This window comes from Anser brachyrhynchus, assembly GCF_964034855.1.
Source record: "Anser brachyrhynchus genome assembly, chromosome: Z".
Lineage (NCBI taxonomy): Eukaryota > Metazoa > Chordata > Aves > Anseriformes > Anatidae > Anser > Anser brachyrhynchus.
In genome coordinates this window covers 28,985,079-29,011,750 of record NC_137697.1, presented here as the reverse complement: position 1 = coordinate 29,011,750, position 26,672 = coordinate 28,985,079, and the positions used below count along the sequence as shown (strand labels likewise).

At 37.8% G+C, this 26,672-nt stretch overlaps 1 protein-coding gene and 1 long non-coding RNA gene across 3 annotated transcripts; one reads left to right on the top strand and one right to left on the bottom strand.

The window, feature by feature from the left end:
- Nucleotides 1-311: 311 nt before the first annotated feature.
- LOC308185149 lies at nucleotides 312-16,506 on the top strand. Its single transcript, XR_013943157.1, has 4 exons — nucleotides 312-1,747; nucleotides 1,987-2,115; nucleotides 15,999-16,070; nucleotides 16,156-16,506. It is a non-coding gene; the product is annotated as an uncharacterized lncRNA (long non-coding RNA).
- TYRP1 (tyrosinase related protein 1) lies at nucleotides 11,151-22,279 on the bottom strand. 2 transcript variants are annotated; one of them, XM_080572915.1, is made up of 8 exons: nucleotides 22,111-22,279; nucleotides 21,175-21,648; nucleotides 18,095-18,417; nucleotides 16,539-16,743; nucleotides 15,401-15,568; nucleotides 13,593-13,772; nucleotides 11,995-12,141; nucleotides 11,151-11,456 (listed from the first exon to the last, which is right to left on the bottom strand). In XM_080572915.1, the coding sequence occupies exons 2-8, from the start codon at nucleotides 21,554-21,556 to the stop codon at nucleotides 11,251-11,253; spliced, it is 1,611 nt and encodes a 536-aa protein (XP_080429041.1). In that variant the 5' UTR covers nucleotides 21,557-21,648; nucleotides 22,111-22,279; the 3' UTR covers nucleotides 11,151-11,250. The 2 variants fall into 2 exon arrangements, with proteins under 2 accessions (XP_080429041.1, XP_080429042.1); XM_080572916.1 differs by having other exon boundaries at nucleotides 22,132-22,279.
- Nucleotides 22,280-26,672: the final 4,393 nt, after the last annotated feature.

Genomic DNA, 26,672 nt, shown 5'->3' with positions numbered 1-26,672 from the left:
TTGATTTAAACTATCAGCAGTAATCTGGAATTGCACATACATGCACTGTGATATTACCCCTACCATTTAATCTTAGCTGATGGTGCCTGCATGCCCTAGATGTGGAATTATATAGTTAACAGAAGCCCCTCTATGAGCATTAAATTTCTCAGGGCAGCCCCTACAAAGCCTAAATGTAACTCTAGTTGATCCCCTCCTGATGGCTTGGATTGGTTAATTCAAAATCTGACTCAGGCACATATAAAGATTAGTTGCCCCTAATAGCAGGAGTTGCCTAGCACAAACTGTAGCCCAAATCACCTCTCCTGGAGTTTCCTGATCCTAATTAAGGTCTGCTTGCCTCAGGAGAAGAGTCAGACTGCAGCCTGACCAGGTGACTAAGTCCAAAGTTCAGGTGTAAGTTTGATTTCAGGCCAAGGTTAATTGCAGCCACCTGATTGTTACCACAACAGATCTAAATTTTGTCAGGTGGCTCTGGGTGGGTCTGTCAAGTCTTAAATATGGTCAGACATCTCAGATATCTGTCAAAACAATTCTCAAGCTTACTTTTGCTATCTTTGTGGACCCTAACTGCAGTTGTTGGGAATCTCCTATCTCCTGCCTCTGACCTTTCCCCTAACTGGTCCGTTCCCTCTCAAGCTTTTATGTCTGATAACCTAAATCTAGCAAGGCAATGTCTAAAAGCACATTTTAAATGGAAGAGCGCTATACCTAGCCACAGCTGAGGAATGTACCAGATGAAATTCTAACACTAGAGTAGATTTAGGAATTTAAATTCTCCTTCTGTGTTGAATAGAATTTACCCTCTGTGCTTTATGAAGAGACATCCAGAAGCAGGATCTCTGATAATAAATTAAAGAATGTACTCTTCTCAGTGTATCTGCTAGACAGGTTTAAGTGAAAATTTAACACCATCAACATCTGGTTATGGGCAAAATACCTCCCAGACTGCATACCTGGGACAGCAACACAATTTTATCTGAGTCTATTTGCTTCTCTGTGGTGGAAACACGGTGTAAATCGATTGAGAAACCAGGTGTGCCTAGAAGTGCCTGAGCACAGGGGCTGAAGTTGAACTGCTCGTTAAAAGTAGGAAGCAAACACACTCGGCAAAGGGCTGGAGGGGCTGGTGTGGGGAAGGAACGCTGTGGTATTGCTGCTGCCAAAGCTGAGCACCTCACCCCCAGAGCACAGCCCTGCCCAGGATGCTGCGGCGTGCGGCCGGGGAGGGCACTGCTCTGAAATATTGCCATCTCGTGGCAGGCCGGGGACAAGGCACCGATCCTGCTCCCGAGGGTGGCCTGCGCCATTCTGAAGCCACATCCCAGAAGGCAGCCCTGGAAAAAAAAAAAAAAAAAAGAGAGGCTCTGGCTGGTAAATCCAGCTCCTCGGGAAGATCTGCGAAAATCCAGTGCTGTGTTGTTTTTCTTCCGAGATTTTACAAGAGGCTGTTGCCTGGAGAAGGAGATGATTAGAAGAGGCTGCTTCAGCTTGGATCTGGAGATTTTGAAAAAGTTATCAGGAGGCACAACACATAGTTTTGCACAAAACTCACACATGTCAAACGATAAACATGTTTGTCTGTTATCCTGAAAAGAAGGCTGTTTTAGAGCTATAGAGAAAGAGTTACTTGAACAGGAAGAGCCATACAGAAGGGAAACTACTGCTGCTTAAATATAGACAACTATTTCCACTATGGAATAGTCATTACTTCTCTTTTTAAACATTTTACCAGAACTTGTTTAAAGTAAGTAAAACTCATTTAAAAGTTAGTTCTCTTTATTGCCTTCCATCCCTAGGTTCTTTCTCTCTCCCTCCCTCCCTCCCTCTCTCTCTCTCTCTCTCTCTCTCCTCTCTCTCTTTCCTCTTTTCCTCTTCCTCTCTTTTTCTTTCCCTCCCTTCTTCATTTGTCAGCTAAACAGTGTTATACTCCTTTGGATAGAATTTTTAAGGCCAAACTTTGCATGATTTTTTTTTTTTTTTCAGAATGGAAAGTTTCCCCTCAGATAAGTGAAGTTTACCCATGTGCAGAGGGCCTGCTTTCAGCAACGCGTGATCCCAACTAACATAAGTCCTTTGAAAACTCAGATAGCAAATGGACATTTATACATTAAGGTGAGTTTCCCCGTGAATGAACCAGCAATAGTTACTTTCTTTCTTTGCCCCTGCTTATTGAGGTCTCCTGAACAATCCAGCTCTCCAATACTGTCATTACCAGTATCTGTTCACGTTTCCATCACAGACTGACAACATATTTGAAAAGCAAACTCTGCTCTTACCTGTTGTCTGACACATTAGCCTCAGAATTACTGGACTGTATCTGAATAGGTCTGGGAGAAGAGGAAAAACAGGAAGGGGGCTTTTCAGAGCAAAGGAGGATGAACCACAGTGAACAGTCAGTTTAGGAAGCTGCTGTGTCCTAACATGACAAGAAAATTTTAGAACTGAGGTTTCTGCTTGAGGGGATGCAAAATGTGGCCCCTGCTCCATGAGGTGCAAAATGCAACCCCTGAAGATGATACAGGGCATGACCCTGAGATGCCAAGCCTCACAGTGTTCATGCCAGATAGCCACTATTTGTTGATTACCAAGAACAATATTTGAACTTTGCTTTCCATGCCATTATCCTTCATTGTTCCACATTTTACTACATCTCATCTTTTGTAGCTAAGAGGACAGACTCTATCTTCCCTGCCACTTTGTTAACATCTAAAAGGCAAGAGCCATAATTAACATTTATGGCCATTTGCCTCTGGTTCAGAAATATTTTCTAAGGTCATTTTTGTGCAGAGACAGCACTTGCTGTCTGTGATAAAGCTAAAATGTGAAGTACTTTACTCTCTGACCCTAAATCTCCATTCCTAGAAAAGACATTTTAAAGAGCCTATTAAAACAATTGTAACAATCCTCAGATTGATGTCAAAACATGTGGAAAACCTATTCAGAAAGGAATCTCCATTGGTGAAATACTATTTCAGTCTCTTTTCTGTAGTTCATGGCCTAATTTTAGCCTGTTTCCAAATTAATTTTGATTAATAATTACCATACAGTTTTTCACATTGTCTGTTGGGATGTATGGGCTAACAGGTCTCCTGTTAGATTGCAATCTCTTTCACTCACCATTTCAGAGAATACCACAGGGGAAAAGACACAGTGGTAGCAACAACAGCATGGTCTGCAGGGACCTCTTTAAAGTCCTCTTTAATATTTTTATCGATGATCTGGATGAGGGGATCGAGTGCACCCTCAGTAAGTTTGCAGATGACACCAAGTTAGGTGCATGTGTCGGTCTGCTCGAGGGTAGGAAGACTCTGCAGGAGGATCTGGATAGGCTGGACCGATGGGCTGAGGTCAACTGCATGAAGTTCAACAAGGCCAAGTGCCGGGTCCTGCACCTGGGGCACAACAACTCCAAGCAGAGCTACAGGCTGGGAGATGAGTGGTTAGAAAGCTGCCTGGCAGAGAAGGAACTGGGAGTATTGCTTGATAGTCATCTGAATATGAGCCAGCAGTGTGCTCAGGTGGCCAAGAAGGCCAACAGCATCCTGGCCTGCATAAGAAGCAGTGTGGCCAGCAGGTCTAGGGAAGTGATTTTCCCCCTGTACTCGGCTCTGGTGAGGCCGCACCTCGAGTACTGTGTTCAGTTTTGGGCCCCTCGCTACAAGAAGGACATGGAGGTGCTCGAGAGAGTCCAGAGAAGGACAACGAAGCTGGTGAGGGGTCTGGAGAACAAGTCTTACGAGGAGCGGTTGAGGGAGCTGGGATTGTTTAACCTGGAGAAGAGGAGGCTCAGGGGTGACCTTATCGCTCTCTACAGGTACCTTAAAGGAGGCTGTAGCGGGGTGGGGATTGGTCTATTCTCCCACGTGCCTGGTGACAGGACAAGGGGGAGTGGGCTAAAGTTGCGCCAGGGGAGGTTTAGGTTGGATGTTAGGAAGAACTTCTTTACTGAAAGGGTTGTTAGGCATTGGAATGGGCTGCCCAGGGAAGTGGTTGAGTCACCATCCCTGGAGGTCTTTAAAAGATGTTTAGATGTAGAGCTTAGTAATATGGTTTAGTGAAGGACTTGTTAGTGTTAGGTCAGAGGTTGGACTAGGTGATCTTGGAGGTCTCTTCCAACCTAGACAATTCTGTGGTTCTGTGACCTCCACCCATACCACGCTAAGGTGAAAATTTAGGTGATGTGCAGCGATTAAATGCTGGTGTCCAGATGAAGAAAATAAATGTATCTGGCCACCTTTATGCCAGCTTGGTTGTCATCAGCATCACTTTTCTGAATTCCTGCTTGAAGAAGTGATACTTTTGATGGCTCTGCTGTTGCAGCAATTGGTTTATCTTCCAAAACTGACAGAAGAAAAACATTAGCAGTGTTAAAAGGACAAACTCAAATAATAAATTGCCAATATCAAATAATATCGATGTTTGGTAGTCCCACATTTTCTTTTTGCTTGTATATGTAAGAATATAAAAAAAGAAAATATTACAATCACTTTTATGCTTCTGCTAAAAAAAAAAATCGTCAATTTAACTTTCCCCAATAGGTTGGTTTTACTTGCTCTTATAACAAATTAATTACAGATATGAGATAGTTGGGCATGTATTATTTCTTGTAAGTATTTGTTTTTAGAACAGTGAGTCTGGAACAATTTAAATAATGTCCCAAAAATAAGAAGGTAAACTTCTCTTAGTAGGAAGTTGAAAGTAGGAAGCTGAGGGATACAAGCTAAAATAATTTTCTTCTAGAATTTAAAATGACTTTTTTTAGTTAACAACTAGGAAAATTTTCCATCTCAAGTTTGAAAACAACTTGAATTTTTTTTTGGTGAAATGCCACCTTGTGGTAAGTAGCAAACCCTGTTTATAGCAGAAGACCACTGTGTTCTCTCTGCTTGGACACAGTACTAGTGGTTTTGGAGGTGTGGTGTAAAAATGTGGTTCCTAAAGATATATAAAATGGAAATTTGACCATGTTACAAACATGAGACTTTTGTTTAATGCTCATATTAAGTGCAATTGCATAGCAGTGGTTAGCATAGGTGACATTTTCTTCCATTTAAAAAAAAAAAAAAAAAAGATCCCTGTCATCTAAAGTACAGTTGAAATCAGCATTTTCACTTTTGATTCCTGCATGATGTAATCTTTCAATCACTAAGTACTATTTCCTTTTATTTTATTATTTGCCTTTAACTATGCTGCTCATACCGAGAATCATTCCCATTTATTGATTTGTAGAAGGTGTTACAGGCCAAATTCCACTTGAAGGCCTTAGGTGTCAGGATATTGTTTGGAGCTACTTGTTTCAGGTATATTATTAACTGGTAGTCTAGAGAGGATTTATTTATTTATTTATTTATTTTTTTCTTTCCCTGCAAACTTCAAGCTTAATAGCCTGAGACCATTTCAGCTACAACACAACTCACAACTTTCACCTCCTAAACAAACATTTTCTTCTCCTGCCTTCCTCTCCCTTGAGTTTTCTTTCTCTGGGAAAAAAAAAAAAAAAATCAGCACAAGGTTTTTTATCAATATCAGTAGTTTACTCTCAAACTTTATGAACTGAAGCAAAATAAAGCTTAACACCAGTAGTAAGCAGGAAGCTTGTGTGGACAGATTAAAATATTATTAGGCTGTCATCCTATCACCACTTCAGCCTCAAATTAAATGTGTTTAATTTTGCAGCATTGCTTCTGCCTTACCTGTGTAGCTTCTTTGTTCTTGCAAACTACCTTGGTTCCCTGTTCTTGAACAGGAGCATTGATTTCAGCAAGATATAGGCCTTATTCCTTGATGTGACTGATCTTACTAGTTGTAAAATCCAAACTCAAGCTTGGCTGATTGCCAAGGGTCTTAAAGTCAGTTCATATGTGCATACAACCATAGCTTACTGCAGTAAATTACTATTTAGATCCCTTCCTTTGTCTGCAATATTTGAGGGATAACAGAGACACACATTTTCAGTGGTTTACCTCTGGACATCAAGGATGGGATTTACAGGATGACATAAAATGTTGCACGCTATGTTCTATGTTTGAAAATACACACAGAAATAAATGCAAGGTTTATTTTAGTTGGAATTCTGATCTTTTAGTTTCCATTAATGAACATCAAGAAACAGTTGTTGTGAATGCCATTTCCCTTTACCATCTTCATAAAACAGCATGTGAATAAAGCATCTGCCAAGGCCAGGGTTTTCATTCTATACTGGAGATTAAATGAGATTTGAAGTTAAAATTCAATTTTGAGAGAGAGGCTCTACACATTTTGCTACAAATTAATATTCTGAAAATAAACATTTCAGTTTTCATCAGGCTTCCTTGCCAGATTATTCTTTTGTTAGTGAAATCTTTAGTTGGGAGGCACTTTTTTGGAGAAAAAATATTGGGATGACAAACTGAATATATTTCAGCAATGCATCTTGTTTTGGGATGCATTCCAATTCCATGTCAATTCTATATTCTATGTCAGTAATACCATTATTGACCAGTATTGCTTATATATTATTCCATATATAGAAGAGGTAAAATTTTCAGGATTGGAAATATTTCTCTAAGTTACAAAATTGTTCAGTTCTGTGTCCAAAGCAGATGTTCGTGCAAGCTATGATTTCATGACCCACCACTAAAGGAAGATACCTGGATGGAGTAATCTTCCACCAGCTTCTTCTAGATTCTTTAATCTGCCTTTGAGTGTCGTTTCTTTAGAACTTTTTTTTTTTTTTTACCAGATGCAGCCCTTACTCTAGTATATATAATACATTTATTGAACAAACTATGCAACATCATATGAACAATTACCTTTGCTATTTTCATGCTAGTATCATATTGGTGTCAAAGGATTTATTTGAAATAAACTTATTTGATTTTTTTTTCTTAATTATTATTACTTACTTGCAAATTTTGCATGTGGGAATAGAAATTAATTTTATTGTAATGTAGGAAAAGTGGGAAGATATCATTACTGTGCCATCTCACTTTTTTTTCCACTGTTCCTCAATTTGTAAAGTTCACAAGTTATTTATGTAAGTTTTCCTTATTCCTTTGTATGTTCTCTTCCAGCACTGTCGTATGGGTGATGACTAACCATGCATTGCTGTTTTATGTATCAACATCTGTCTTGGAAAAACTAAATAAGGCTTATTCAGTCTTCGTAACTCAGTACTAAAGGGCTGCAGGGCTAGTCCTTGTAGCCCTGGTATTTCTTTCAATACTGTATTGTCATCTCTGGTCTGGCTAGCTCACTACCCAGATCTCAGATCCCATTCAGATTCCCAGATTTTTGGATGTAAGCACACAATACTTTGTCGAAGATTTCAGCATCAACAAAATTCCTAAATAAAATATTTAAATTATTGTATCAAAGAGAGGTATTTAGCTAGCTAGCATGGTATGACTTTGATAAATCTGTTCTGTGTTTGATTCCAGTGGAATTTTTATGGTTGGTTATGGAGCCTGTCATACTATTGATTCTAAATAAGCTTGTAGTTTCATAGAACATTTTTACTTTTCCTTCACTTCCCCATAAAATAGTGCTGCTCTCAACTACACAATACTTTTGCTGACTCGATAGTTATTCAAACACCTTAGAGATGGACTTACAGATTTGTATGCAATTTTAAGAGTCCTTGGACAGAAATCACCTGCTGTCTTGTTGCAGAAATGCTAATTTTAGTTTCTATCTTTAGCAAGATAGATCTTTTTAGATATTCTGTCTTTAGCAAGATAGATCTTTTTCTATCTATAGCAAGACAATTTCTGTACTCGCATTCCACAAACTCTTTCTGTCCACGATCAGCATAGTTCATCATACTGAAGATGGAGGTTGATTGTCACTGACTTAGAAAGATGTATTTGGATCATGCTAATCTTGACTCTGCATTTACTGCATTTTCATTTATGTGGTCAAAGAACATTTATAATATTTCCTTTCCAAGGCCAAATGCTCAAGAGACTTTGTCAACTCTCCCTTTATTTCTATGCTTCCTGACCTTAGTTCATTTTCTCTTTTTGCAGATTCTCAAAACATTTATCTATTTAATACTGTGTGGATTGAGTCTGAATTGCCTTTTCAATATTTTAATTCTCCACTTACTGTCTACATTTCTTTTTTAATAAGAAAAAATAAATTTCGAAAGGCAAAACTTAGATGCTGTCAGAGAACTAAGAAGGCAAATAAACTCAAAAACTCATTAACAAGCTTAGGTACAGCAGACACCTAATAGGCCTAAACACACACACACACACACACATATATTTAGATACTTTCACTGCCAACTAATTAAAAACAATAACAATATGGAATGTTATTCAGCCAGTAACTACATGTGGAAGAAAGTTCAATCACCATTTACATATAGGGGTTTCAGTTCCCTTAGAATCATTATCAGCATTTTTTTTCCAGTCTCCCAATGTTATATCAATTACATAGTTCTAATTTATTTGTAAGACTCTGTCTGACAACATTTCAGAGACCTCTGGTCATAACCAAATCGAGCTTCCCTTCAGTTTTTCCTCTAATAGAGTCAATCTTTTGGTTCTTATGTTACAATTGTTCTGGCATGGTCTTCAGTTCAACATGAACTTAGTTCTATTGTCGCATTATTTCCAGGTATCCTTTACAGCTGCCTGTATTACAGCCCTTATAAAAATAAAACTTCTTTTTGATATCCCACACTTCATGATTACTACACATAGGACTTCTCAATTAGTTTATTTTCCAGCTCTTCTCTTCCTGTCTTCCCCTTGTGTCTTTTGCTTCCTGTCCTTGCCCTCACATAATAAGTGAGACTATGGCTATATATTTTCTAGTATATCTTTTTTTTTTCTTTTTTCTTTCTTTTTTTTTTTTTTCTTATATGTAGTAGTTTCAAATTTCAAACCTAAATCAGTTTTCCCATCAGATTACCTCAGGAGCAAACACCGAGCAGCTTCAATGAATGGCAGGAACTTTTTTCTTCATATCCAGATATAATTCAGAGTACTGCAAAAAGTGACTGAAGAAAGGACTTGTGAGATTCTTATCATGAATGGGTCACACACACAGTTCTCTACTTTTCTTCCCCCTCTAATTCCCATGCTTACTGCTTTTTTTTTTTTTTTTTTTTAAGAAAAAAAAATCTTTTGTAAAAATCTACCTTGCCTTGTTCATTTATGTGCAGCAGCTCTAACTAGTAGGCAGGTCTTCCCAATCCCTGACCTACAAGACTCATGGTATGCTCAGAACATGAGAGTATATTTTTGCTTGAAGGATTGAATAGCTTTAATGTCTGAATTCCTTCTTGTAAGATCTGATTTTGTCATGATGTTTTCCTTCTGGTATCAAACTTCTGTACATTTCTTTTCATCCACAGAAGTAAAAGCACCTTATAAAGGAAGCTCTATTATCTCCATTTTATAAATGAGTAAAATGAGTCACAGAGGTTAAAAATATATTTAGCTAAGAACATTCAGAAGGTCACTAAAAGAGCTAAGAATAAAATCCAGGTCTCTTGACCCCAATCCAAAGTACATTGGATCACCCTGCTTTAATCCATTGAAATCACTAAAGTGGATGACTTGTTAAGTTGCTACTCAGTGCAGGCAAGAATGGTAGAACAGGCATTTAAGTTGAAATCCAAGCTGCTGCTGGTGTGCCTGCTGTACTAATTGATAGCTAAATCCAAGAGTGCAACCGAAAAGACTTTTGTCCAATTTACTTTAGTGCCTTGGGTATCAGAGATGAAAAATTTCTTCCTAAATACAAGTTATGTGTGTAAAATTTTGCTGTTGTCCACACCCCCTGCTTGGTAAATTGAGTGTTGGGTACTTGTTTTCCTATTCACAAAATCCTTCATGTATAAAATATGCATCTCTTTGCAACTGACTTAGTGTGTTTCAGCACGCCTAGTACTCTCTGAAACTGTACAGGTTAGGACAGTACTTAGAAGATGTAGCTGGAAGGAGACTGTAGGAGTTCAATCCAAATTACTTGCCATTTCTTTTGAAGCTGGGGTCAGCTGGAAAGAGAGACAAGACAGATCTTAGCTTTATAATTTGACAACTAAAGGACAGATTACATGGTATGGGATTCATTAATTGGACCCCAAGGATTTATCTGCATATTAACTAATGAATGCTAATTTAGATTCCATAAGCTATCATAGGAAGGTGATCAGTTGGTTTATTTGTATTCAGCATGATGAAAGAGAGAGGAGGTGAGGCTGAAACCAGGCTTCCTCAAGCCCTACTTCAGGGTGTAAAGGCAGGTGTCAGAGTGCTGCTCTTTTGCTGGCTCATAAATCCTGAGATTCTGGTGCAATAAATTCAACAGCAGTTGCATATAGCTATTTTTACAGGTCTATCCTACAGCATGATGCCTAGGTACTTCTCTTAAGGTATAAGAGATGTACGTTTAAATTCCCTCAGAAGGAGAGCATTGAATCAAGGTCTCTCACTGCTGGGGAGAATGTAATCTGCCATGGAGATAATGGGAGAGAGAAAGGAAGTGGGTGACTGAAAAATTAAAAAAGAAAATAATAACATTTAAAAATGTATATATACATAAAGAAGACTGTTTTCAGCTTCCTTTAAAAGGGGATACACCCTTTAGGCAGCTGCGTTTGAATGCACAGCTGAAGTGTCCAAATGCTGGAGTAGGTTCTCAGTATTGATCTCTTTTCACAGAGACACCTAAAAGCAATGAGATCAAAACTAGTATCTGAGATGAAAGATGGATTTTATATGTGCTGTTATCCTTGCATTCTTTGTAGCTCCCTGACTGGCATACTGGCTATTTCAAAACACATTTCCATGCATCTATTTGAGATGTCTGACTTCTGTTTTGGATTCTATTTCTGAATCAAGCTGCCTTTGCTACTCATATCTGCAACTGCTCTGTCCCATTCTAGACTTTATTTTATGTTTTCACAAATGTGCCCTGTGAAAGAATTCTAGGCAAAAAGGCTAAGCAAAGGCTGATGACATTAGCTGTCATCAGGTTACTAAATTTTACCATATTTGTCAGAAATAAGCAAGAAAAGACCTGTGGGTGAACCCTGAAAAATTAGTGAAGTTCTATTAAATTCAACATAGAATTAACATTTCAAAATGTGTTTTATTGACACCTAGCTGTGACAAGAGAGAAGGTGAATGCTGAAGCAAATATATCAAGACAGCTGACAGTTTATGCTCTTTATTTTAAAGCAGATGGATGACCACCATTTACAAAATACAGCAAAATAAACAGTTACAGTCACATGCAAAAAGTGCCATCTCTTCATACAACAGACTGGCTTGGTGTTGCTATGCCATCATAATCATCTGAATAGTGTTGATACTGATCAGTGAGAAGAGGCTGATGCAACTCATCCTTATTTTTCTTGACACGTACAATACATGCAGCAGCAGCAAAGATAATTGCAACAAGAACCAATGCAGTCACTATTGCAATAGTTATCATCTCTGTTACACGGAGAGCCCGACCTACAGGAAGGAAAGCACAAGAAAAAGTTATTAAATGTCATTAAAGAGACAGGACAAAACTCAGTATCTGTCATTATTTGTCATTATCACATGATGAGTTGTGTTTTAGAACTATTTGAAATTTTGGTTGATAATATTTGTTCCAAAATGTGAGAAAAATGCAGTCTCTCTTGTTACACTCTGAAAATAGACCTGGACCTTTCTTCTGTTACCTGGTTTGTGAGGGGTTTGCACTCTCTCTAGTGATTTAATGAAGACATATGATATAGGAATAAGCATGTGGTGCAAGGGTTAGATCTAAATGAGAACTTCCCCAGAAACTGAAGTGGTTTGTGGGAGCTGTTTGTAATGATTAGCTATATGCCTGTACTAAACCCCAAACACAACTGATTTGGAAAGCAAGACAAAAAAGAGAAATAGGCCTATACAAATACATCAAATATTAGTGAAATCTGAACCAACTTTGTTGTATGATGCATAAGCTTTCAGGGAGGAAGACATGATGAAGGAAAAAGAACACCTAGGTTCAACAGTTTACCTGGCCACTCAACCTCATAGCTGTATCCCAGGTTTTCTGGTGCAGTAACAAACATTTCATTATTGGTTACTGGAGGCCAAAAAGGCACCATGTTGTATTGCCGGTTGTGTCCGATAGGGGCATTCTCCAATGGATATGTTGAGGTATCTAAATCAGAAAGTCAAATCACACTTCTGTAAATAAAATTAAAATAATTTGAAGTATTTCAGCTTTATGAAATAGTGACTCAGGGTTTTTGATTCTCATTTTATTTTATTTTATTTATTATTATTATTATTATTATTATTATTATTATTATTATTATTATTATTATTTTATTTACTTACTGTTCCTAAACTGAATTATTCTAGAAGGATTGGTGGATTGATAAAAAATTCCAGCATGGAGGGCTCAGCTTTGTCAAAAAGCAAGACTGTCCAATAATACCTCTGTTCCATTAACAGGAAACATTAGTAAAAATTTAGACCTGCATTGGACTTTTCATTTTTTCTTGCATGAAAAAGGAGGAACAGATATATGAAGTACATGGGAACCCTTTTTTCTACAATCTGACTTTGTAGCAGTGATAAAGAGTTCTCTTAGGTAGTTCAGGAAGGCAGCTGGTATAATCTCTAGTGGAAGTTTTTTGAAATTCTGTGGTAGATCAGGAAAAAAAGTCAGCTGCAATAACAACAAAAAAATCCATTTTGGTAAGATAATGCAAAGCTTGTGACAGGTCATGTAAGTACCACAAGGGGATACAGTTGGTTCCCTGAGAGTTGGCATGGGAAAGCCCATGCTGCTGATTGTGGAAGCTGCACAAAGAAGTCTCAGTTGTGCAACAGCAGCTGTCTTCTGTAGAAGTAGGAGGGGAATGGATTATCCCAAGAGTAATATAGTTGCTGCTTTGTGCAGAGCAGTGCACAGACATTTAGGTTATATAGAATTCTCTCTCCAGTTCACTGATGCCAATTTCTTTTCTTCTTTCTTTCCTTTTTCCTTCCATTTTTCCTTCCATCCTTCCTTGCAGTTCCTTCCCTCTGTTCTTCCTTCCCCCCCTTCCATTCACTTCCTCTCTTATTCCCTTTCTTTTTGCATTTCAGAACTGACGAAGGAAAGGCAGCAATATTTAACTATTCTTTGATTAGATATAGATGTGGAAATAATTACAGAATGCAAGTAGTAAATTGCAAAGGTGGTCAAAAACAGTCATGGGGGAGTGCAAGGCATCTGATTTTGTTTGTCAAGAAGAAACATAGAGATTTATGCCACAAAATAACAGAATATCCACAGTGTTTCAACCTGTCATGATTACACTGTCTTTTCTCTACAGAGACAATGAATTTGCACACACAGGTTTGTTTTTTTTTTAATTGTACCTGGCATCTCTGGTCAAGTCCCTTCGCAGAGAGTGATTTGAAAATGGATAATGGATGTCAGTGGGGTGAGAAGACAGGCTTGCTTGCTATTACCCTATCTTCATTAACTTTACTGTTAGAATTCCAGTCCTCTCTCCTAAGCTTAGGGGCACCTTGCTAACTCACAAGAAATAATTGATTTCCTGTGACCACAAAGACTGAAAACCACCCCTCCCTCTTCCATCCGTGAGCACATCTTACCAGCAGAATACCTTCTCAGCCACTCATCAAAAACAGCATCTGTAAATGTGTGCAGAAGGACAAAAATGGGATCATTTGGTGATAAATGAGTTTGTCCTCCTGTCCCATTCAAAAATAGATGAGCCAAGTTGTGAAGACTTCGAACTGCTGGGTCATATTTCCCTGAAGGATCACTGTACCCTGAATATGGAAATAAAGAACAACACAAAAAATCCCAGTGAACCTTTTGTTTAGAAGCTACAGTCCCAGATGGATACCATTTTTTTTTCCCTCTGGAAACCTTTCATGTTTTTGTGTTGCCTTGTTTAACATAAATGAGTAGCTAATTCTCTACCAACTGGCATTTGAGAAATGTCCCTAGCATGTGTAATCCCCATGTATAACTCCCATGCATAATTTTCAGATTAAAATAGACTTTAAAAAAGAATGCTGAGAATGTGGGGTGCAATGCTGGTGGGATCTAGTGTATAGATAGCCAAAATAAACCACTTCATAGTATGAACATAGATTTTTATATCTGGGACCTAAATATCTCTCAGCATAACAGAATAGCTGTGTGTGTTTTCTGACTGCTGACTAAAATGTGAAGTTGTTGACATCTGTCCTAATTGGCCAGCTGTTATGTGTTATGGATCATTTCCTTATGTGCTGCCAATACATCTCAGAAAGCTTCACATACTGTTTTTTTTTTTCAAAGAAAATTCCCTACAAAACACTGTCAGTATCTACCACCTAGTAAACCTGATGTCAGAGGTCAGGATCTGAAGAATTCTGAAAAGTTTTCCTGTTTTCAGGCTCTGGCCAACTTTCCAGAGAGGGGTCCATACACTTAATTGGCTAAAGCCATGTCTAGATACCTAGATATTGTTAGGACATTTTTTCAAATGAGGTAAGCATCTAAAACTTTCATATATACTTAAAAGATTGGTGCAAATTCTTGGTTTTGTTCTCTAAGAGAAAGAAAATGGAGCAGGTCCACTGTCATATGAATGATGCTTTTTCAAAAGAGCCAAAGGATTTGCAGGAGGTCTGACAGTGATCTGAAGTGTCATTTCATAAATGATTCCCATGAATCCTAGTTTTCTATTTAAAAAGTGTGGATTATTAAAGTGCAGAAGCAGTCAGCAGGATACTGCCTGAAAAATGTGGATCAAATCTTTAGGTTGGATTCTGTGCTGGGTTCTGTGTTCAGATGTCAGTGACTGAAAACTTCATTTGAAAAGTGTGGAGATTAGGGGAAGAAGAATAGAGTTATATAGCACAGTGAGAAGGACTAAAATGTCTGGCAGTTAATCTAGTAGACCTCAATTACTACTACTACAATGCAATTGCATGCAATTCCCTAAGCACTACCAAAGCTTACAATTACTTTTACTTTCTTTTGTTTGTTTTAATTATGATACAAGAGTAGCTACTATGAGCACTTGTTTGACTCACTTAAGGATGATGCTTAAGTTTTAAATGCTTCTGCACCATTCTGCAGTCAAGGGTTTTCTGTTCTCCACTGTAACAACCTATTACTAGCAGACTTGCACTCTGGCCATGATCTCAGCTAATTTCTGCTTAGTGACAGTGACAGACTTTTAAGGCTTTTATACATTTCAAGAACTGGCATAAGCTATCAATATAAAATAGTTCATCCAGAGCTTATTTGCACTTAATAGTAAGCTAATACTTAATGCTAAGAAAAATGTGTTGTTAGTGTCCATAGACTGTCTCCAAACTCATACTTCCAACAGGAAGAATGTTAGGTCTGCTCCCCTGACTTATTTGGAGTTGTTTCAGGTCCTTTTGTTTGCCATGCTTACCTTCTACTGTGTTACGGAAACTGTCTGTTGAATTAGAGTAGAAAGGAGGAGTATCAAATACACCAACTTCCAAACACTGAGCAACATCCTCAGGCTCTGGGAGACGTTGTACCATAGGCCGTGCAACATTTCCAGCAGGATTCCTCCGGATGGGACCACCTTCAGTGCCTGTGAGAGAAGACAGAAAACAATAATGATGAAGAACAATAGACCAAAGAAGGCATCCTTTTAATGACTGAATTGTGAGAAAAAAAAAAAAAAGGAAAAAAAACCTCACAAATGACCTTAAAATTGGACCAAAGGGTCAGATCTTACAGTTAGGCAAAGAACCTGAATCTTCATAAGGTTCTCTGAACTGGTCCTTTGATTAAAAAACAAACAAACAAACAAACAAAAAACATCAAAATGCTTCTTACTTAAATTTTTGATTCTATAAGTGCCTTGGGAAAACTTTTTGTTATTTTTCAATGTGATTTCTTGTTAAATTGAGATAAAAGTTTTGTGGACTTCCTGATAGAGTAGCTTGGTAAAGGATTATAGAAGATTAGTTAGGCAACTAACCCCCTCTTTTTTTTTTTTTAACCCTATTTCTGTGCAGATGCTGAGTTGTGGCTTGATGGTGATGAATAAATAAGAGTCTTATTGGGACTTTATAGATCTTGTAGCCAAGGTAGGTGTGTTAGCATTCACTACTCTTGTATTCAAAACATGCTCCAAACATTTAACACAGGTATTGTTATATGTTTTCCATTTAGAAACAGGAAACCTTGAAGGTGATATGTGGAGCAGGAAGAAGAAAACTCAAGCTTCAGTTAAAACATGATGCTGCCGTATGTAATTATACATGCCATCAGAGATGAACAGGTACTGCAAAAGAAGGGAAGTCAAAGGGTTTAATTCTTTCTCTGCCTCAAGCTCCTGATCAAATATTGAGCTGTTTAGTGCCTCAGTGCAAGACAGATAACTTTTTTTCTTTCTCAGAAGACTGATGTATGAAACTAGAGTAAAGAAATGTACAAAAGCTACTTTAAGACTTTTTTTTTTTTTCCCTAAGAAGAGCCATTGCAATGTAAAGTGTTTTATTAATTTATTATTAAAGGGATATTCTCTCCAAATATCTGTGAGCAGTCATACTTACTGTTACAGATGGTTCCCAAGGTCTCATAGTCTTCTATACTTTCACAGAGCACACGCCACTGAGAGAAGATTGAATTCTGACTGATCAGAGAGACATCAAAATTGCTTCTAGCTCCCATCAGGTCATCTAAGCAGATATCACAGGTGTTTTGCCCTGTTGCAAAGTTCCAGTAGGGAAGGCCAAAAGTGGGGTCCTGTAACATATTCTAAACCACATAAATATGGCATTAGTACACATCTGTCCCAGATATCTACAGTATGTACTGCTTGAGAGATTTTCAAAACCAGTTAAATACATCTTAGTAAGAGTCAGAATCTGGCTTCATGAAAAGGAGGAAATCTCAGGAAATCTATGGAAAAACTTTCAGTAGTTTTTCACTTTGATGCCTTTGTCTGTTCAGTAGAACAGATGGAATGCTGAACTAGGCTGTGGATTCCCCTCTAATGAGATAGTACCCCTTCCATGAAACCATATTGTGGATAGTAAGAAACATCACTCAATACTGATGAACACAATTTTCCAAATATTTTTAATGACAGCAATATTTTTAAAAGCAGCAGTGTTTGTAGCACTCTGAATAACTAACTAAGCCAATTGTGGAATGACTGAGCAGGTAGAAAAAGAAGGAAAAATAATAGTGCCCTTTCATATTTGCCATTGTTTGGTTCTAGTATGGGTTGGAGTTTAATAATTCTGAAGTATTCACTGGTTTCCAGTATTTATTAACCAGGATGTTTTGGCCAGACAATTTAGTTCATTAATGATCTAATTTACTAACATAAGCAAGAATATATATTAAGTCATTAAGAGCTAGAACTCCTCAGGGTTTCTACATAATGAAATTACACTAACGTCAAATATAAGTTTTGGTTTTGGAGGGAATTTGATCTGCTGGAACCTGAAGCAGCACCACTGAAGCTACTGGAAACATTTGAAATGGTTGCCAGGACCATTTAATCATGACCTTGAAAACCTAATTCTCTCTTCTTTAGAAATAATGATAGTACATAAAATAATGTATTCTTTTTATAGATAGGTCTACACAAAGAAAGGGAAACAAGAGAACCACTGATTTATGGAGCAGGGTCTCAAAAAACACTAATTTCTCTAACCAGTTGCACTAATTATATAAATAAAATATGATTCAGAATCTCTGTAATATTTTTGTTTAGAATTTCTGCTGCTTTGATTGGTCTATCTAAGCCAAGGATCGTGGCCTTGATATTAAAAATAATACTAGCAATAACGTTTGTTGGTCCAATAAAATATTTTCTGCATATATGTTGAGAATTTGTATCTACTTTTACAAGTGAGTTTTATGTAACTTTTATGTTTGCTCTTACTCTGACTGAAATATTATTTTTAACATCTCAGTAACAATGACTGTCTAAAACTTAAATGCACTCTATTTAGTGTCACTAATACAGTACTGAAACTGAAGCAAGATTACTTTGACACAGAAAGAGTTGCTTTCAATTTTGTCAACTGGAATATGTAGATAAGTTTTTCCACATGAAGCACAAGAACACATGGCTTAACATTAACTCTAACTTTACCTGCATGTCTCTTTCAAGCTGCAGTAGATGGTACCTATGCCATGTAACAAAAGCTGGTCCCTCATGAGAGAAATCAACTCCTCCAAAACTCTGCTGCCCAGTACCAAGAAAAGTCTTCCTGACAGAATAATAATGAGCCCACACAAAGTAGTTATAAATAGAGATATTCTCAAACTGTGGTGTGTTTCCATCTGGTCCAAATATTTCTTCACGTCTCCTTGTGGCAATAACAATGTCAGGGTGGATTGTCACCTTGGCTTGGTGCAAGGCATTCACAAAACGCCTCCTCTCTTCTGCATTCAGATCCAAAAGATTCCTCCTGACTGTGAGGTTACAGAAGAAGTAAGTTACCAAAGTCTTAGACACTGAAGTCTGATCTCACAAGACAAATTTTTTTTGTTCCTAATAATTCTAAGTTCCTTTTTCTTCAAGCACTCCTCCAGTTTTTATTGGTACAATTAAGAGAGTACTGAATATAAATAGAAAATATTGTTTTCTGAAAAGTTAAGCTGAATAAAAATAAAGCCTGAAGCCTATTATTTATTTATCTGTCTATTTATTTATTTATTTATTCATTGCTTTTAGAAATATTGTTGTAAATTATATTTCCTGTCAGAGAAATGATGAAGACAGTTCTTTGTTCCACAAATCTCTCAGAACTTAATCCAATATACTTAAGGTTTCTTGTGATAAAACTTTAACAAGAGGAAAATAAATTATTGCGATTTATATTAATCAGAAACTCTACCACTCAACCATTTAGTGAAGTACATTGTATTTGAAACTTTGCAGTGAAAATGGCAGATCCACCAATGAGAGTTTCACACATTACATCATCCCTTTTGAATGTCATTACCTGCTATTATTAACAAGCCTTTTTTTTTTTTTTTTAGCAGTGTATCTCCAAATCATTTAAAATTATTGTTACCTATATACAGACAGGGAAATTTACAAACAAGGAGAGCAGCTGACTTGTTGAAATACCAGTATATCAGTAAAAGGAACAGAGTCACCTCAGTACCAGTATTCAGTACTCTCTTACCTGGATTGATAAGATTTCAAGGTAAGTTTAGACTGAGACTCAGATAAAAGTCCACACAGCTGTTTGTCATCATGCACTCATTTTCACAATTAAACATACTGTAAAATCTAAAATTGTCAAATGAGTTTATGTTGATATAAGAAACAGCAGGTCTCCAGCATGAACCAGTATGAAGAATAAAAGTAAATTGCATTTCACTATATAAAGTGAAGTTGATTCAGTGAGGGATATTTCAGTAATGTTTATACATATTTTAAAATAGTAAAATGCTTTTCTGAAGCATGAATTTCATCCAAGGACTGCGTATCTTGAAACACATGCTTTTCTGTCTTGCAGACCTTAACTGATATACTAGCCCTGCTCACTGAAGGTTTTTGGTTGTTGATTTCAAGTAGTACACTAAAAATAACCATCAAGTTTGATTTATGCAGACATCTTAACCTTTTCATTTTGCAAAATATGTCTGAAACACAATAAAAAATTGGGACTATTATGAAAGTTAGGCATGAATTTAGAAGATATAAAGGCACCAAACTGCATTTTACAGCTATTTTATATGGATATGCCAACAGTAATCCAATAATTATTCCTAAAGTCTGAGCAGCTGGGGCCATCTTTCTCGATGGGCAGTAGAGGTGACCTTCATGTGTAAACATAACACATAATAAGAAGATAATTTCTCCTATTTAAATTCATGTTGTCATGCATGATAAATGTGATTTGCTTAACATTTTAGTGAAAAATAAAGGATTTTATAAGTGAGAAAGCTAAAAACTGCTTTTATATACTGTAGAAAATCAGCTACAGCAGTTTTTTTCTTGCCCTCATATTTACTATTATAAATTTGTGTGTTCTAATATTTATTTCTTGGTTAGTTTTTAGAGTTATTATCATTGTTAATGAGAACAGGCCAGAGAATCAGAGAGTGAAATCTGGCTTAGCATATCCAATCCATGAGGCATACTTTCTGCTTTCTAGTTTGCTTTTTGGAGCTTAAAGGATGAATAAAATCCTAAGGTCTTTCCTGCAGCCCTTGATAAGGCATTTTTTAAAAATTTAAGTGTTAAAATTTTGAATTGGTAAACAATACTTTGTTAACCCTTGCTGGAGCATGTACTCACATTCTTGAGTATTTCCCATCTCATGAAAATAATGGCAGTGCTGATTTTTGTTTCTGCAAGAGGCACTACACATTTGTGATACAGACCTGTTGTTTCTCATGCCAACAAAATCTATCACTCATTTTGAGGATTATGAACTTTACAAGATCTCAATAACACTTTTGGACTTTCACTAGAAAACACTGAATTTTTGTTCATTCAGAATGCTTTGACTTAGGAATAAGGATTTGTTCCCAAGCCTGTTTGTCTTTTCCAATTTACCTACAATACTCAACATTTTTTTCAGTCCACAAGTATTTTGTAACCATTTCAAATTCTGTTTTAGACATCTGTTTACTGATAATCTGGGCTAAACTGAAACTGGGCAGCTCTTAGAAATATCCATCATCTCTGCACTGATTCACCTGCATAACTTATAGTCATGAGTTAAGGCTTTTACAAACATTGGCAGAAACTAGGTAACTAAAAAATTACAAGGTTAGGAGCATAGGCTGGAAATGCATTAAGGGAATCTGAATCAAAATACCTGTTGTCATACCTTAGATATTTATAAGATATTGATCATGATACGTATTTGTAGATATACTCACAAACACACATAGATGTCTATATATGGTTTTACTCTAAAATAATTCCCCAAATTACAAAAATGTAAACATTAATACGTCCTATTCTTTAATGGGGTTGATCCTAATCTTGTTCTGACTACAGGCGTTGTTTCTTCCTTTTACTGGGAGGTAAATGTAGATATTTGCCAACAAGGTAGACAGCTTATCTAGTAGCTGTCTTAATAACCTCTATTGTACATTTCCTATATAAATATAAGGGATATTTCAAAGAAAACAAATAGTCTAGGTGCATTTACAATGAAGTTCTGCCAACATATGGTTTTTATGTCATATTTCTAATGTTCTTACCTATATTGATTCGTTGGCTACAGGTAGGTCCACTCCATCCAGGGCGACATGACCCACAGTTATAACCAGAGAAGTTACCACTGCACCTGCAGGTTTGGTTGAAGAAGCGTATGGGCCACTGCTCGCGGTCATCCCTCCCATCATGGATGTACTGTGGGCCATGGGGTCGCCAGTCTACAGTCACCTGCACACACCGTCCCCTCCCTGTAGACACACCACACCGATCGGTACCAGGCCCAAATACAGGGAAATAGTCTGGGCAGCACATGCCACTCCTCAGAGACTCAACGGTAGCACACTGGCGAGGGAACTGAGCTCCAACTTTGTTGAACATGCTAAGAAGCGGTGGCAGGGAAAGGAGCAGCAGCATGGGGAGCTGCATGATGACAGATCCAGCAGAGCCGTCTCCTTCTGAGAGCTGGTGGTCCGCACACGCTGTTGTCTCCTCTCCGTCTACACGACGGCCAGCTCCCTCTACACCAAGAGAAAGACAGAAGAAATGAAAACGACTGATACAAACCTTCAATCTGCCCCTTCCACCTCAGAAAGTGCCGCTGAACACTGCACTTTGATAATCTAACTGGAAAAGCCAACAACAACTTGGTGGATAGCAATACTCTTCCCTCCTCTAATTGTCTGCACAAAAGGCAGTAACTACCTACAGCTTTATCTACTCATTGACTTCCAAGTATTTCCCAAATGTTTATTCATGTTGTACATCTGCCAGCCAGATTTACTTCACTACCACAATATGCTAAAACTTCTCTATGGCACCTGTTTTTTTGAACATTTTTTTTTTTCCCCAGTTAATTCTTTCCCTTCTTCATTTAACTAGCATATCTTGTTTTCTAGTCAGTGTTACAACTCTGTGTCCCCTTGCAGTTCTTAAAAGCAGTCCTGCTGGAAAGTAAAGCTACAAATCTCTGTGTGTTGTACCTCTTCTCTCTTTTTTAGTACCTCTCCTCTGCTGAGATCCTGTTCTATCTCTGTGTGTCCTAGGGCTGTGTCTAACCCCAAATCAGCACTACTAATTTCTTTCCTGTTTCAGTCTGCTTGCTAATCTGTGTTCTACCAACACAGCATGGTTTGGCCTCACCCTCCTCTTCTGTTAATCTCCCTTTCTACTTCAGTGCATTTCCCTGGACTTTAAGTACTTGAACAGCACATGATTTCTTTCATGCTTATCTCCTTGTGATTTTACAAGTTTTAGCAAAGGTCAGAGACAAGTACTTGAATTCAAAACAGAAGAACTATGAAGTTATTTTTTTTTTCTTTTTTAATTACTTGCAAAGAAAGGTTCATTTGAAAACAAACAAAGAGCACTGGGGAAGTTCACATTTAAAAGACTTTTTTTTTTTTTTTCTAAATACTTCAAATGGTTTTTCAAGATCAGGCTGAAACAAGTGACAAAGATACATTATTTGGAAAATGAAACACTCCAATATTAAACTTATGGCTTGCTGTTTAACTATTTGCTTTGATAATCAAATAAAAAGACAATGCCAATACCGGAATATCCTGAAATACTAAATTCTGAGCAGGTGCAGTAAAATATATAGAAACAAAAATAAAAAGAGGAAAACAGTCTCTGAGCTGAACAAAGTACTTCTCTAGTGTTTTCAGAGACCATTCCCATTAAGCAAAACTGGCTTCATTCAAGCTCACATCCTCTTTTTTGATCTGTCAGTAAAGATGGATTTCAGTGATGCATGGATGTTTTGTCAAGATACATCTTAACTGGCACAAAGACAATAAATTAGCAAATTCACAGAAAAGGTTCAACCACAATGTAACTGGCATTCAGCAGAGAATTGGTTACCTGTTCCTACAAAAGTCAAAACATGAGGGGTACCCAGTGGTAGCAGGCCATTGAAATAGTTTTTCTGAGCACTATTTATTCATGTCAACCTGCCATGGTTGTAGTAGTGAACTTTCCCATTATATTTGTCATTTAACTAAACACACTATATCTTGATTCAGTGTAGTACAAATGCTTTTAGGACACTTCTCCATATCTATTCATTCATTGTCCACTTGCAGAGAACTATTTGACAACCCTTAAATGAAACTCTTTACTTTTCCTGGCTTTCATTTTATTCCCCTTTTGAGCTTATCATATTTATTTATTTACTTTTCCCTAGCTTGTTCTATATCTCACTTCCTTCCAAGCTTAAAGCTTTTCTCTTTGAACAAGTCTATTGGGACATATGCGACACAGATTCTCTGCTATTGTATCATAAGGTAAAGCAGAGCTAGTAAAGAACCTCTGGAGTTTTCATCTACAAGTAACTCCCAGATCAAAGAGAAATCATACTAGTTTTAGCTATGAATATTCAGCAAATGCAGCAAAATCATAATAAGCTTAGAAGGTATAAATCTAAAGGTATAAATCTTGCTCCTTAGACAAAGCCCTGGTAAAAAGAACAAACAGAGACCAACTGAGAACTGATTGGGGTTGCCTGGCACCAGAAAACTTCCCATTACAATGATGGAAATAGTGTAGACCTTCTGTAAGGCTTCTCCAACAGCCAATGCCTAAAAATGTTGTTCAGCGAACTATTAGAGCTGTGTAGCTAAAGATCACTTTCCTTCTCTGAACCCCAATGTTCCATTGGGTTTGCTGCTGCATGGTTTGGTGGTATGCAAGCCCTGTAACAGTCTTTTTTTTTTTTTTTTTTTTTTTTTGCTATTATAGCCTCCTTCTCCTGCACAGTGCCTAGAAAGATTTGACCTTGGAAATTATCCAATTGCACTGACTTTCTGTTTCTGTGTCTCTGTTAAAGTGAGGGCTTGTCTACATACATCAGGTAATGGGGAAAAGCTGGTGTGTGAATCTAGCTCACTAATTGACTGTGTGGACTAAAATCCCTGCAAAGAGTGTTAGTTTGTATGCTAACCATTTGCATCTAATTTGCAAAATTTTCCTTACAGAAACATTACTACTTGATGCCTGTAACATGTCTACGAAGTTCCATGAGGTTTAGCTGTCGCCTGTTCCCTAACTACCATAGAATGTTACAAAAAAGCAGGTAGTTCTAGTTGGGAGTGAGTGGCAATGAAGATGAGATGGAAGGGACCCACAAGGATCATCAGCTACAGCTCCTGGCTCTGCAAAGGACACCCACACCATGCATCTGAGAGAGTTGTGCAAACACTTCTTGAACTCTGGCAGGCTTGGTGCTGTGACCACTGTCCTGGGGAGCCTGTTCCAGTGCCCAACTACCCTCTTGGTGAAGAACCTTTTCCTGATATTCAGTCTGAATATCCTTTTCATGATATCCTGCCCTGCTGCAGCTTCATGACATTTCCACTGGTCACCAGAGCGAAGAGTTCAGTGCCTGCCCCTCTGCTAACCTCATGGGAAAGCTTGCAGGCCACCATGAAGCCTCCCTTCAGCCTATTCTTCTGTGGGCTGAACAAACCAGGCAACTTCAGCAGCTCTTCATACTTCTTGCCCTCTAGATACTTCACCATTTTTGTAGCCCTCCTTTGGACACTCTCCAATAACTTTATGTCCTTTTTGTACTGTGGTGCCCAGAACTGCACACAGTACTCGAGGTGAGGCCACACCAGTACAGAGCAGAGCGGGACAATCACTTCCCTCAGCCAACTAGCAAAGCTGTGCTTGATACACCCCAGGGTACAGTTGGCCCACCTGGCTGCCAGGGCACACTGCTGGCTCATGTTCAACTTGCTGTTTACCAAAGCCTCCAGATCCCTTTCTGTGGGGCTGCTCTCCAGCCTCTCATCCCCCATCTCTACATACAGCCAAGGTTGCCCTTTACAGGTGCAGAATCTGGTACTTGTTCTTGTTAAACTTCATATTGTTGGAGATTGCCCAGCTGTCTAATTTGTCAAGATCTCGTTGCAAGGCCTCTCCACCCTTGACTGAGTAAATAGTTCCTCCCAATTTAGTGTCATAAGCAAACTTACAGAAAACATATTTTAGTCCTACATCCTAGTTATTTATGAAAACATTGAAGAGAATTGGTCTTCACATAGAGCCCTGGGGAACCCCACTAGTGACTGGCCACCAGCCTGATATAACCCGATTTACTATAACCTGATTTACTATAACCCTTTGAGCCCACTTCTCAGTTTACATAGCTACTCAGTTTACATGGACAGATTTGAATTGTTTTGGGTTTCATCTGGATTTTGTTTTGCTTCCTAGTAGAAGAAAATCATGCTGTGCTGTATAAAAAAAGTAGAGCTAAATATCACTTATTTGATAAGTGGGTGCACTGGAGATGAGTCAGAACCAACCTTTTGCTTCCTGTATCTAAAGACCTTAAGCCAAACTTATGCACAAAATCTGGGTTCATGTATGAATCCAAATGCTACATGGGATTTTTCTTTGTGTAAAGGGCACACTTAATTCTGCATCTAGGTCTGAATGTGAACACATAATTTTCCAGAATTAAACTCTATGCATTAAATAATAAATAAAGGCCTATTTTCATTTGATCTTGGATATATTATTGTGTCAGATAATTATGAATAAAACTGCCATTTCTTTTATTGAACATGATATATAATTTCAATGTTTTATAAATAGATAGGTATTATTGTTAACAAAAGTGGTTCTCTCTTGCTTTACTTATAAATTAAATAAGGTTTGTAGATGTTGCAGTTAAGTTGTTGGGAGAAAAGTACTCGGAAAAAAAGATATTTCTGTCAATCATTTTAAAAGTAAACTTGCATTTTTCATGGAAAGGAATTTCCAGAGATGACAGATGTGCTAGTGTTAGGATTTGCTGATGGATCATGTAGGACTGTAAGACTTTTATGTCAGCTTGAAAATGCCTGCATTTCTTGATATCTGTCATAACCTGTGATGTATATACTAGAAAACATAAGAAAATATTTTTCTTTTTTGTTTGACTAAGTGAGGCTTTCATATTCAAAGTTAAATTAACAAGGTCATTTTAACCACTACTTCACCCCCCACCTCAAATAAAAATCAAAAAAAAAAAAAGAGAAAAAAATCAGTTGAAGAGTGGAGCTTCTTCTACACAAATTAGAAAACAAAGCTGAAAGAACTGTCCTCTGAAATGTTTGTGACAAATGTGAGTGGTACTCCATGTTCTGTCAGCACTATGGGTAACTTCCGCCCTCATGGTGGTATTAAGAAAATGAGCTAAGGTGCTCAGTGAGACAGGGTGAGACAAGACAGCTCCATCACTGATGAGAAGAGAGCCCTCCTTCCCTGAGGAACTGTGGTTTAGAAGATGCTGTCTGTGCTGTCCCTTCCTGAGCTGTGCTTCATCTGCACAACAGTCATGTCTGTGCGCTGGTTTATACTACCTTGATACTGACCCAGACCTTGGATGTGACATCCTAACTTGTTGGATCTGCCTTGCCACAATGTGTGCCTTGTATCCCTTGCCACAACGGACTTACTGGTCCATTGCTAATGCTGGCCCTGAGCACTGTCTCTGACCCTGATACTGACCCTGGTTTGCTGCTTCAGTACCCCGGCTCTTTGTTGGGAGAGG